This window comes from Acanthaster planci, linkage group LG04 (genome assembly GCF_054643075.1).
Source record: "Acanthaster planci isolate LZ-2023a linkage group LG04, COTS_SCS, whole genome shotgun sequence".
NCBI lineage: Eukaryota > Metazoa > Echinodermata > Asteroidea > Valvatida > Acanthasteridae > Acanthaster > Acanthaster planci.
In genome coordinates this window covers 19,490,575-19,504,748 of record NC_141780.1, presented here as the reverse complement: position 1 = coordinate 19,504,748, position 14,174 = coordinate 19,490,575, and the positions used below count along the sequence as shown (strand labels likewise).

Genomic DNA, 14,174 nt, shown 5'->3' with positions numbered 1-14,174 from the left:
ATTCAGGAATTTCTTTTGCTCTGAATTTTAATGGAGGAGAAATCATGTTGCAATACGCAATAACCCTTAACCCCACTTTTGAATATTAACAGGATAAGGGTGCCTGCAATGGTGTGGTCGTAAAGATTTTTTTCAACAGTTTTTTAGTTCAAGCCAAATATCTTTATTCCATGCTTCACTTCACATAGTTGCTGTCATAGCATTTGAAACATTTAATTAAAGTAGGCTTTAATAAGGATAAAAATATTCGCTGGACTGGTCTGGTCTAGAATGAAGACGGCTCAGGAGAATGAACCCCGATAATGTCCCTTGCCTTTAGCTTGGGCCATTACCAGCATCCATCGTCTGCTGGTCTTAACTAATGTTTAAGACCAGCCAAGCATATTGGTTTCCATTCATTATACCAACGAGTTAGAAAGTCAAAGCACAAGATTCCCCTACCGGTGGAAAGCGATTGTCAAACGGTATATGGAATTGTCATTTACTGCTTTCAAGCAGATAAGTGAACACAATGTTGAAATTGTTAACCACTTGTTCGTTATTACAATGGTGAGTAACACGAGTGGTCTGGAAATGCTCCACAGGCATGCCAACGTTTAAAGAGAAAGCATGCTCAGATAAGATGTAAATAGAAAACATTTAAACCATTTAAAATTTATCTTGAATCCTTTGATTTCAAGAACAGGAAGGAAAACAATGGAGTTGCCACTTTTGTATCAATAACTGCCCCACATTTTGCCGATTTTTTTTATTGATATTTAAATTCATTACATTTGCAAAATACAATAATAAATGTACAACTTTTATACACTTCTGGTGATATCTTCAGTGCTGCATTCAAGTCCACAAGTCCCTGCAAGTCCCTGTAAGTCTATCACAAGTTATTCAGTCTTAAGCCAATTCACAAACTATTCAAATGAGCTGTGATGAAAGCATTCCTGTCATTTCTCACCCTGTTACTCTTGACTGGCATTGTGAAGGAACTTGTGAAAAGACTTGTGATGGACTCAAATACAATACTGGATATCTTGACCTTAAATAAAAAATTAAATTCCGGGCATAATTATTGATTTATTAAAGTTTAATGCACACATTCATTAAAGTTTAATGCACACAGCTTATGAATATATAATAAAAAGATTTGTGGATATAAACATTTATAACATAATTCAAAAATAAAATTCATAAAAGGCTAATCAGAAGCATTAGGAAAACTAATCCCATACTCGGTAAAAATGCAGAGTGGAAAAGCACTGGTAGAAAAGGTTTAAAGTAATGCATAAAGGACTATACTCATTTATTTATATCTGTGACAGACATTCTCGTTATTCAAAGATATGCACAAAGTGACTTGTAACATCTGACGACAAGGGCAATATGATGGAAACCCTGCCTGGATATATTATTGAAGTGTCAACAGACCTGAAACATAATGTGATGCTTTGTTTATAAGTGCACTTCCCAAGGAGGCTTGATATATTTTGGTGAAACTTTCTGAACATTACTCTCATTATAAATAAAACTGACAAATGACTGTAACATATGTATTGTACCATAGCAAAAGAAAGTTACATTGGGTATCACGCACAACATTATGCATTCTCGATCGCCTAACCCAACTTCTACCCCTAATTTGCTCCATAACTATCCTGAAACTACTCAAAACTAGCACCCGACTGTGCATGCTTTTTTTTACTGGATCCATTCAGAACTGCATACAGCTCAGCCATTTGAGGTTTTGGTCCGACATTTTTTTTTATGGGGGACCAATTGTTTTGAGTGCAGAGAATGTCACGTTCTCTTTCGACACACACTTGACTGTTTTGAAACAAGTAATATCCACATAAATTGGATCACTAGACGAATTGGACCTGCTTAATCACGTGACCTGTTACGTGCACCCTGTATCAAACATAAACATGGCATCCTCCCAAAGCAAACTTGAAGTGTGTTTTGAAAGTCATATACAAAAACAAAAATAAAAAACGATGGCCGTTAGAGACTACTGAGTGCAGAGTACTGTACTGAAAACCGGCTCGACTTTTGGGTGGACACTTACAACACACTTTTCTGTGGGAGAATGCCATGTTTGTTGATGTTATGATACCCACTATAGGTCACATGACTTGGCGGGCGCTATTGGTCTACATGTATTCGAAATGCACCTCAAGTAGGCACGCAATTTAAAGCACAACTAGGGAAAATACCAGGTGGCAATTCATTTTATACATGGCCACGAGGCCTAAATTTCAATTTTCAGAAAAGAATCCTGTCATTTATTACAGTATACATGTTGTAAATCTGATTTGTATAAAAATTATCCTGTAGAAAATAAGCTGCATTTTGTATGAGGCACTTTTGCAATATGATGGTGAAATACCTTCACAGGGTTTTTGCATCGCCAGCTTTCAAAAACATCACAACAAAAAACACTCAAACACCATTTCCTAAACTTGCATAAGTGCGACACGAATCCTTACCATTTAACAGTAATTAGCTTTTGTCACTTCTGTTGAAGTAGGGTTTCAAAAGAAAACCCAATCTACCGCCTGAGCAGTAACAGCAGTTATGGAAATTGCATAAGCATTTACTGTGAAGATAGTCTTGGTCCAAGACTTGATTGTTTCCCCGAAGTGTGTATACATTCCACTGACAAAAATAGTATGGTTCAGTGTAATGTACCATGTCATGTCTGCAGTGGTGCATGGGTAGCCATGTTGGTCACAGTGGCGTAGCTAGGATTTTACTAGTGGGGGGGGACCCAAGGGGGCACCAGCATCTTATGGGGGGCACCAGCTTTCAGGGGTGTGGGTTTTTGAGGGGCAAGCTTTTGTTAGCTTTGTTCAATATCCATTCATCTTTTGCAAAACATTTCGCAAAATGGGTTCAGAAAACTTTGTAAAGTTTTGGAAACACCAGCATCTCTTGTTTTTGTCACACGATCATAGCAGCTACCAGACCGAACAATTCTGTCAAATAATCACAATCATTTGGTTTGGGAGCCAGACTGTTGTAAAATGTATCAACCATTTGTCATCCACTGGTCATTTTTGCCTGGTACCCGGGATGGATTCAGTCTGCGGGTTATCAGGGGAAAATTGATCAGTTATCGATAAATGTTTGTCACCCGGACTTGCCTTGCACTGCAGGTCATGGTGATGTCTCACAGACACAGAGAATGGCATAGTGATGCTCAGATCCAAGTGCTGCTGTCCATCGTGTTTGTCATCTAGGACACACAGCCATTCAAGTGCAACAGGTATGTACAATATGATGTCAGCCAGGGGCTCCATACAACTGATCGTCCTAAAGCACAGACCCAGAAAAAAAAAATCAGTAAAATAATGGACATCCGAAAGGGCAGGGAGACAGGTTCTGACAGATTTTATAAATTTTTGTGCAAGTCCAAATATTCTCGGGATTTGTTCCCTTACACAAGCGGGTGGTTATGGGGGACTAAACTAAACAGAGTTGTGGGAACTGACAAGAACATGCACAACTAGGTAAAAGACTTACTTGGGGGGGGGTAATTTCAAGGAATTACTGGCCATCGCGTGTCAGGAACCAGTCTTGTCCAGAGCATGTGCAGGCCGAGCATCAACATGACACAGAGTCCAGAAATGCCGGCCATGAAGAGAAAACCAGCACTGTAACTACCTGTTGTGTCGGCCAGATAGCCTGCGTTTGGATAGGAACAGGATACAATGTAAAATCCACTCGGTTCAAGAGAACACAGAGAGTGCTCTGTCTTTTGGGGATGTTTCAACATGGGAGCAAGCGGTCTTCAAATGCTTTTCTAAAAAGCCACACTGACATAGATAGGGTTTGGGCTATGTTGATGGCGAGGAGGGTGGTGGGGGAGGACGAGTGCATGAGTAGGTGGGGATAGGCAGGGGAAGAGGTGGAAATGTGGGTGGAGGTACTAGCATCAACTCTAACATCATGCCAACTGTAAACGTCTGATAACATTATAAGGCCCAGGTTAATTTAAATAACTGAATATTCAGTTAATATTATCTGACTGCATGTATTTGGTTAACCCATATTCCTGCCAAGGCAAACTGTGCATGTCAAGTTGTGTGGTGATCTACTGATAAATCATATAGTTTGGGGACAGGAGTCTTTCCCCCTGGCTAAAGATAGGAGGACGATGTACACAGTTCCTAACTGAAATTCAATTTCCTTGCCACAAAAAGTAACCCCCCCCAAAAAAAACCCCAAAACCTGAAGGGAAGGGTACAATGTTTTGGCTACTGTAAGGCATATATCAGCTACTTTTAGGAAGCAATTCTGTGATCAAACAATTGTTTCCCTTTTCATCTCATTGATTTTTCATCTCGAAATACTCAATTTCAGAAATAATTTTTTAATTTAATAGTTAGGTCGGCTCAATAATAAAACTATATTTACTCTACTTTTTGTGTTGAAGATCTGTCACAATCAATACTATGTAAACTAACTGAGGTACATATGTAATTGAGCTGCAAAATTTGTGGCCCAAATCTCACACTTTTCTGAAAATTTGATCCTTATATTTGGCTGTGGTTAAGTGAGATTCTCCTTCCCTCTTTAACAGAAAATTCTAAAAAAATGTTAAATTTTTTTCCTCAATATTTTCACCCTAAAAGCCTAACAACCTACGTTGTTTTTTCATAATTAGTCTCTCTAAACCCCCTGAAATTCTCGCCCTAAAATGACTTCAGTCTCTCAGTTGAGTATACATATTTAGGCTAGCCCCCAATAGATTCAGCCTGACACTAAGGTTTGATAATATGATAATGCTGATGTCTTCCGAGCTTTTCTCAGTTTTTCTCTACCTGCAATGGCAGCTGATGCCATGTTGCCAACTGCGACAAAGACCAGTCCCATGGCAAACCCACCGGGGAATCTGTCTTTTCCCACAATTCGACGAATGATGACTGCCTGCATGGGGATGTAAGCTCCGGCAGCAAGTCCAATCAATACTGTGCTGACCACTAGCACAGTGAAGCTCTGCACAGTGGCAATGACCGGTCCGGCGACAGTGGCTGGCAGCACAAATACCACATACAGGTAGGCCGGCTGGATTACGTCGGAGTCTAGCAGCCTGCCATGAGTCAGCCGGCTCAGCATGTTGGAAATCCCAATGACCGACACCAACAGCGAGGCTTCCAACTCCGGAACACCAACCGACTTGGCTCGGGCTGCGATGTAAGGCAGGGTGACACCGTAAATGGCCGAAATGGAAACTGAGACGGCCATAAAGCCGTTGAAAACGCGATTGGTCCAGAAGAGGGAGATCCCCGAGTGGTCAAAGAAAGCCTTGACTCTCTCTGAACACGTTACCCTCGATGCTAACCCCCGACCCTTGCTCTCAGCTAGATTATCAGCAGGGAGACATTCATAATCAATACCAGGTGATAATGTAGTAATCCTGACATCCTGTTCCGAGGCATTATTGCAAACATCTACTTTAACCTGATTTCCAGTGGCTGATAACATCTTGCTGCGCTCCATCTTCAAGCGATACACAGTTCTGCCAAGCTTCTGATGCCTTCCGCTGCTCTCGGGCACGAAACTAACACCAGAGTTTCGTTTCCATTTTCTGAGGGTTGACTGGGGTGACCTCATAACCCCTCCGCACACCAATACGTTGGCTTGCAGTGCGCTGGTCACCAGCAATGCTCTCCTCCACCCGTACTGGTCAATCAAGAACTGGAAGAAGACTGGAAGCAGGACCATTCCCACACTCGCTCCTGACATTGTTATGCCATTGGCCATGGCGTAATGCTTGTGGAAATGTTCGCTGACTGTGACCATCACACCAGTGTAGGACATACCAAAGCCAATACCTATATACAAGAGGTAAATGTCTTAGTTCATAAGCTAGCTTCATGCATATATCCAATATGCTGACCATGGAAATGCCCTCACTGGTCATTTTCAGAGGCCCCCGCCAACAGTATTAAGCAATGCGATAACCATTATACGGAGCAAAGGCTCTGTGATGGAATCAGGTCTACTCACCCCCTTGCCAACTCTTCCCTTACCGACTCACCCCCTTGCCAATTCCCCCCCCCCGTTACCATCTCGCCCCTTTGCCAACTCGGCCCCAGACGAGTCGCCCCCCGGCTGACTCATCCCCTTGCCAACTCGCCCCCTGGCAAACTCGCCTTCTGACCAAGTCACCCCCTTGTTAATTTCTTTTCTTCCACATTATCATGTTAGTTTTGTGGTAATATCATTTTCTCTTTTTTTACGAAATCATTCCCCTTTCAAGGTCAGATGGCTTCTTCCTTGAGCTCTATTAACTTTCTTAACATTCTGGTGAAAGTCCATTTTGTCCAGTTTATAGTTTTAATGCATGCGAGTTGGATTTAAATCCTCAAAATTGTGTCGTCATTGTTTCTTGGCTTGGCCCCTGGTGCACAGTATGTTGCCACGATCAACAACTGCAGTAAAAATAATAATAATGGTCGTAATGATGGTTATAATAAAAGCACGATGAACACAGCTTAAAGTTGAGAGTAAAAGACATTTTATTTAAATTATATTTAAAGTGAGATTTACACATAATCAGTTGCATGGAACAATTTAAATACCCGTAGGTCAAGGTAATAATGAGTACCAGACAACCAAACATAAGTTTCTTGAATAATTCTCAATAATCCCCTTAAGGTGAATTCTTCGATATCCTGCCTTCTGCCAGGACACTTGGGCCTACATGTATTATCACTTTGGAAATCACATATTCCAAAGCACTCATTTTATAGTGTATTCCTGTCTATATCACTTTGGAAATGTAGTCAGTGGTCCAAACCAGCAGACTCTCCTCTGAGGGGGTGACTTGGTCAGGAGGTGAGTTTGCCGGGGGTCAAATTAGCAAGCTGGCGAGTCAGCTAGGGGGTGACTCGGCCAGGGGGGAAGTTGGCTAGGGGGCGAGATGGTAAGGGGCGAGTCGGTCAGTGGTTGAGTTGGCAAGGGGGCGAGTCAGAAAGGGGTGAGTCGGTAAGGGGCAAATCGGCCAGGGGGCGAGTTGACCTGCAGTACCTGTGACAGTTGCTCCATACAACACTTGATGCTTTCTGCCATTCAAGGTGGCCATCAGGAAGGTCCAGTGCAAAGTTGCTGGATTCGTCTTCACCATAATAAGTGAGCTAATGCCCCAAAATATTTCTCATCTGTATGAGAAACTTTGGTGCTTTAACAGACATCATTGACAGGGAGGCCATTCTCAGTCGTATTCTCTGAATCCATCCCATTCAACGCAATATCTTACATGGGTTGGAGCTGTACTACTTTGGGTTCTAAGCCTTACATTTTTAAATGAGGCTTAAGACATTTAGATATAATTGATGACAAGTCTTGAACTATTCATCAGCACAAACTGACGTTATTTTGCAACGAGCGTTTACCTGCATTTGTCAAATTTTCATTTTCACTCTCAGGTTCCAAACATGAAAAGTTAACCTCGCTTTCAATGCCATATATAGCTGCCTTCTGAATCAAGTCTTAAGGTCAATGGACGGTTCTATAAAACTTCTGTTGAGTTCTGGGGAGCTAGGCCAACTACAATCCTACACTGATTCCTGACTTGGGGCATAAATAAATACTCATGTTTGAGTAGTTTTGAGGACCTGCAAATACAGTGTTTCAAAAACTTTAGAAAAACTTCTAAAAAGTACCTCTAAAAGTGAGAAATTATGGGGCTACAATCAAACTGAAAACTTGATTACCTGCCATAAATGGGATAGTAATGAAGAGTACGTAGAATTCCCAAGCGAATGACGCGATCAGCAGCCCCGTGAAAGACAGCAGACCCCCAGTGACAACTACCGGGCGAACCCCGAAGTACTTGACAAGAGCTCCTGCCATAGGGGCTAAAAACAGAAGAAATATAAAACTGAAAAAATCCAAACATTAATTTCTATGAACTGGGGTGATGGGATATCAATCGAACTCTTTTTGAAGTTGGGAACAGGCTCTTTTGCGTCTGACCAAAATTGTGTCCTTCCTCCATGGTTCGACAACGTTTTTTCACGTTAAAATGCATGGCTGCTTTATATGTTTTCCTACTTACATTTGCAATTTTTGAAAATCTAAGTTCCCTTCGCATGCCGCTGTCCCAGCGGTGAGAACACGTGCGCAAATTAAAGTTCAATTGCAATCCGTTGAAGCGAAGCTGCGCTGGTTCCCGCCCGGCCGCGCCCATGGGAACGCGTGATGAAATTGTGACAACCAGTCTAGACGCCCCGGCCCATTACACTACATCGGCCTATAACACGCAACCCCGTGCACACTGCCACAGCCAGCTGCAAGTCAAAATACATCGATGTTGCAGGAGGATTTCTGCAACTTAAGTTCATTCACAGAACTTGGTCTTTTGTCTGTGAATGTATTTGTGTGTTCACGAGTTTCATTTGATGTGATTTTGCTCGTAGTTGAAGCGAGCGTGTTTCCAAAAAAAATCCTGCCGCGCGCGGCACAGGGTTTGTCGCGCCTGCCTGTTGGATGCATCTTGGACGCTTACCGTGCAATACTCCAACATCGTTGTCCAGTTTGCCGTCGTGATTACTTGACTAGCATTGTGTTGTGAATTGTCCCCATTTATGCCATTCAATTGGCACAAAAAAATTAACCCCCCAAAAATTTCCGACCTACTGACCCTATTTTTGAGAAGCATGTAATCGAAAGCAGAACATGATTTACCTAGAATATAGCTTCCAGGTTCAGTGAAACAGCTCCCTAAAACCCCTGAAATTTCGGACAGGCCGGGAGCTGTTTGGGCTTCTGGGCAAAAAAGCTTAATATCAACCCCTGTATAATTATGTAAAGGGTTTTCCTCTCATTCTCTGCAGGTTTCTCCTTGCAAAGGATCCCACTGGAAATTGAAAGACTCTAATGGGCGATCACAGCTAAATCCCAAATAAGTAAGTTGGACCTTTAGTACGAGGACATGCAAGGCCCTTCCCCCCCCCCCAAAAAAAACCTTCTTTCAAAGCACCCTCCATACAGAACCTTCTCAGGGTGTTGTACAATCCGATAAAAAACACACACAAAATCATTATTTTGACTGTGCGCTTTCCTAAGAGATACATTTGAAGAGACTGAAATCTTTGTAAGAATGAGGCAAAAACAACAACTAAAAACTTACAAAAGCAAAGAAGCATTGCCAGCAAGGATGACGACAGCCAACCGATCAAGGCAGAGCTCTCCGGAAACTCCTCATGCCATTCTATGTAGAGCACACCGACGGAGCTGGCCAGTCCGTGCGTCAAACTAGTGGCCACAAAACTGGCCAGCACAACTGGCCAGTGGCGGGCTTCGGAGTCCGCTGCACATTTCACCATTGTGCTATAATTTGCGTTCACAAACAAGAACAATTGGCATTTGAACACACACCCTTAACAGACTGAATGCCTAGTCATAAAATTTTAGCTTGCATTCAAATTTCAACAAATCACTGTAGAAGGAACAAATAATAATGATAATGAATTCATCAGGTTGGTCCAATGCATGGGACGGTAAAGGGAACAACAGTCAATTACTGAATTCACCTGTCAGTGCTTGTGCCGGGGAACCGTATACCCTAGCACTGTGGGGTTCGTCATCTGCTGCTCTCGTTCCACGATGGACGGATTAAACCCACAGTTCTGGCGGGTAGGAACCATAGTGGTTTGTAAGATGACCATTATTCAGTGTTTGCCGTGAGTCCACAGCACAGACTTGATTAAGGGTACAAAGTACGGGTACATAACATACACGTACAATCATATACGTGCACACGTATACACATACACACGATGATGACATGGCATGGAGAATATTTTCAAAATTTCATTCCACTTTGTCAGCCTAAATCATAATTAAGACCACTACAGCCTTGATGGAATAAAACAAAAACTGACAAAAAACATAATACTCTTAAAATGCTCACGGAAAGAATACTGTACACATTTAACTTTTTTAAGCAGGGAGGTCATCGGTTCTGTCACGGCAGTCTAGTTGCATACAAGTAGGTCTGAAAGACTCAAATTTAAACGAGAATAAATCCCATAAATTTCCATGGATTTTCAAAGCAGGCCTACCTGTAGTGAAATGCAAAACGGAAAGAGTTCCATACACGGACAACACTAATTTTCCCTAGTAAAATGCTATATAACAATCAGAAAGTGATAAAATGTCTTGAAAAATGAATGTGAAGCACTTACTCAGAAAACACCCTTTTTTCAGACAAGTCTCTTGGGTTTGTGCACAGGGGTCTCAAGTATTGTCCGTATAATCATGGAGGTAGAATTATGGAACTCTTTACTGCCGGCCCTACGCGGCGGATGACAGCGACTAACGCCAAAGAGGCATTTAACGTGAATGCCGAATCGGTGATGCACTTTAGCAATCGGTGATGCATATTCACGATGGGTGATCACCGTCAGCGAGTGATGTATATTCACCATCGTAATGGGCGTTTCCATCGTTGATGCTATTTCGGAACCGGTGATGGGTTTCTGAGATCGTTGGTGGACTTTTGCGATCGGTGATGGTGTTTCACCACCGGTGATCAACTCTGTAATCGGTGATGGTTTTTGGCGATCGGCGATGGACTTTTGCGATCGTTGGTGGACTTTTGCGATCGGTGATGGTGCTTCACTACCGCCGATCAACTTGAATAATCGGTGATGGTTTTTTTTTTGATCGGTGATTGGTTTTTGCGATCGGTGATGTTCTGTCACACCGATTAATTGTAAACGGTGATGGATTTTTGTGATTTGTGAAGGGCTGTCGTCATTGATGCATTTTCGTGTTTTGGGATTCATTTCTTCTTTTTTGTAGGACTTCCGCCAACTTTGCAAACGGTTCTTTCTCCGGAAATTAAAACAGTAAAAAGTTGATTGGAAATAAGGATTTAGGCTTAACAATGACATTCGGGGTTACCGTTTTTGTGACAATTAAGTAATCCAATTTAGTCATACGCAACTATTGCTTATTAAGTTAAGTTTTGATGGGTTTGTAGTTATTAGGCGTTAATTTTGTTGTAACGTAGATTGAACCATCATCATCGCCGTCACCATATCGTCTATTGCAATTAATAAATGAACAAATACTGATGCATCCGATGCGTTGAGATTCAGCAATCATGGCAGTGGCAAAATCTCTTTGACGTTTTTCCGTTTACGGCTATTATGTTTAACTACATGTACTTGCATATCAGATGTATCTTTGTCTTTCAGAAAGTAAGGAACAGCAACCGAAGAACAAAGAAACAAACCAAAAAACCCCTGTAATTTGGGGGACCCTTGGGTCACACCCGTAGGGTGCGCCACTGCATGTACATGTACACTGTACAGTATGTTGCATGCAGTTTGACTAGGACCACTGTGAGGAAATATGTCCTCAATGTCATAGGGGCCTATCCTTCTGCACCACTGGCATAGGTATATACTTTTTATATATGTAGAGGACACCGAGCATTATTTGCCTATGTTTTGATTTCTACATTTTCTACACTTTGTATAATCCGCTTGCCATTAGAATTAGAAATACATGTAATTTACTCTTAGCTTAGACCGCATGTGTACAATTTTATGCAAGACCCCTCGACATAAGTTCCAATCCCTGAATGACCTTAGTCTTTTTCGCATTAACCTTTTCCAGCCCAGTTGGCAGTTGCCATAGCAACTACCCAAATCCATACCTAATGTTCCCCTTGGGTCCCACATCGCTCCTACAAGTGTCCTGCCTGTGCACTGACCACATACTGTACTGTACATGTAGTTTGATCTTCATTCCTACCATTTCTGTTTCTACCCACAAGCTGGCCTATGTGTACATGTACATGTACTGCGAAGGAGTCCTGTGTTTTTTTCTAACCGGCATTTAAAAACCTGTGAACTTTTTTTTGTGAGTGTGTACTGCGTGACGAGAGCTGGTGGCAAAAAACGACACGTGTCCTTTTTCCCCCTCGAAGTACTAAATATTAAAACGCAGGGGGGAAATGGTCTGCTTGAATAATACATGTACACTAGGTAAATCTTTACTGGCCTGCTTGAATACTTCCCAGTTGAATATCCAATATTGACACGAATATTAGCTGTTTGGGATAACCATGGAGGATGCAACAATCTACCCCCGTTATTTTCTTGTATTTCCAAATTTATTAAAGTATTCTTGGGATTCATCATGGAACCATGCCAAAAATTAAAATATTTCAGTACACACAAGCATATTCCACCCCGAACCCAATTTAACTCATTCTCAAATTAAAATAGGCCTACTAATTACATGTACGTGTTTTCAAGCTTAAAACATGTTGCTATGTACGTGCATTCCGTATCCCGTCCTTTCTTTGAAGGTGTACTCCCTTCTGTGGCGGTACAACTGACACCTTTTTGTGGCGGACCAGCAGACTGGCCTGATCGGAGATGGAATTGACCTGACCTAACCCCACAAATATATTTATTTAACCTTACGCAAGAATGAGCGGCTATCCACACGCAAGGGGGGATATCAGTTAACGAACGGTAGACTATGCCTTAGGGGCTGTTCGTTTGGTGGATGTTTACCACCGCTCTGTGATTAGGTAATTGATCCAATGCCAAGAAAGATTACAATAAATGTCAATAAGTGATACAGGACTGAACTAAATCTCACGGTGACCAGTGATTTCCAAGGCAATTATATGATTGGTTTATTCAATGTCAGTGATCAGTTATCCGTTATTTACAACAGCAATTAACTATATACAAAATTATCCTCACGGGGAGGTAGTCCTACGTGGTCAACTGCACCACGAACGTGATTAATCAGCCTTATCCTTGACCTACACCAGAATAACCCTCACGGTGATCAGGGTAAACCTTACGGCGATCAGGGTAACCCTCACAATAACCAGGTAACCCTCACAGTGATCAGGGTAACCCTCAAGTCTAAATAAATAATCTACCGATGGCTTATAACTGGTAAGTCTTGACCACGTAAGCAAATACAATCTTCGTAACTGTACAACACAACACAACGGTGTAGACTTGTACAACAATAATCTCTACTGGCTTACGAAGCAACCCAGTTCCCAAACTACAAGGTTCAAGGTGACCTAAATAACCCTCACCCACTTCAAGTTATTACGAAATAACACACTGGCAGGTAAGTTGATTAAGAAGGCGATTATAATAGTCCTCACCAGACTGTAACGGAAACCTACACCCAGTAAACCTCAAAGAGGAAAGCAAGCTCCCAGACCAGGACCGCAACCAACCGTCGCTATGCCAACAAGCATGGAACAACGGTACACAATCCTTCTAGTCTAAGCTCCGCTAATTCCCCAATCAACTGGTTCACACGGGTTCACTAACCCTATAATATACCACTTCTTAATTAAACGAGACTGTCTAACGATTCCCCAATCTTCAAAGAGATCTGATATAATCGGCAGCTCCGGCAACTGAGAACAAGCACCACACTAACCGATCGCACCAGGTACGCTTGAGGTAGATCCCCAACCACCAGCGCGCAGCGGTCGTACGTCAAATTTACACTCGAAACTCAGAACACAACACAATACAACTCCACAGCTTTGGTTAGTACGCTGCCATCTTGAGAAGTCTTGGCAACCCACGCAGCCAGCGCCCAGACCTAAGGTAATGCGGGCCTCTGATTGGTTGCCGCGACATGTTTAATGCATGATTAGACGGCCTGAATTATTAATGCCCCAGACTAAACACAAGTCTGCGCAGCTGCCCTGTTTCGCCACACTTCAGAGTGCACCCTTCCCCTGTTGTTTATTCTGGTCCGAACTTAATTCCAGTATGCAATACCTTAATTACTTAGAGGTCATTCACTAATTGTGGAAGTCCCGTAGAAAAAAAGGAAAAAAAAAGAATCACCGACCACGAATGTGCACGCATCATACCATCAATCGCTACATCCCATTACCAATCGCAAAAACCCATCACCGATTACAAAGTTGATCGGCGGCAGTGAAGCACCATCACCGATCGCGATAGTCCACCAACGATCCCGAAAGTCCATCACCGATCGCAAAAAACCATCACCGATTACAGAGTTGATCACCGGTGGTGAAACATCATCACCGATAGCGAAACTCCACCAACGATCTCAGATACCCATCACCGCTTTCGAAAATGCATCAACGATGGAACACATTAACGCTTGTGAATATGCATGTGGCCGACGGTGAT

General features: G+C 42.3%; 1 protein-coding gene across 6 annotated transcripts; it reads right to left on the bottom strand.

The window, feature by feature from the left end:
* Positions 1-709: 709 nt before the first annotated feature.
* On the bottom strand, positions 710-14,143 carry LOC110986441 (monocarboxylate transporter 13-like). 6 transcript variants are annotated; one of them, XM_087136371.1, is made up of 7 exons: positions 10,191-14,142; positions 9,537-9,632; positions 9,134-9,333; positions 7,716-7,859; positions 4,818-5,831; positions 3,517-3,678; positions 710-3,306 (listed from the first exon to the last, which is right to left on the bottom strand). In XM_087136371.1, exons 3-6 carry the CDS (start codon positions 9,327-9,329, stop codon positions 3,533-3,535), a joined length of 1,500 nt encoding a protein of 499 aa, XP_086992497.1. In that variant the 5' UTR covers positions 9,330-9,333; positions 9,537-9,632; positions 10,191-14,142; the 3' UTR covers positions 710-3,306; positions 3,517-3,532. The 6 variants fall into 6 exon arrangements, with proteins under 6 accessions (XP_086992497.1, XP_086992498.1, XP_086992499.1 ...); XM_087136372.1 differs by having other exon boundaries at positions 13,441-14,142; XM_087136373.1 differs by lacking the exon at positions 9,537-9,632 and having other exon boundaries at positions 13,441-14,143.
* Positions 14,144-14,174: the final 31 nt, after the last annotated feature.

What these genes read in the sequence shown, in the direction of transcription:
- LOC110986441 (XM_087136373.1), bottom strand. Translation starts at nt 9,329, where the DNA reads ATGGTGAAATGTGCAGCGGACTCCGAAGCCCGCCACTGGCCAGTTGTG. An exon ending in GGCAATGCTTCTTTGCTTTT is followed by an intron (nt 7,860 to 9,133) that starts GTAAGTTTTTAG and finishes TTCTGTTTTTAG; the next exon opens with CCCCTATGGCAGGAGCTCTT. An exon ending in TACTATCCCATTTATGGCAG is followed by an intron (nt 5,832 to 7,715) that starts GTAATCAAGTTT and finishes TCTTGTATATAG; the next exon opens with GTATTGGCTTTGGTATGTCC.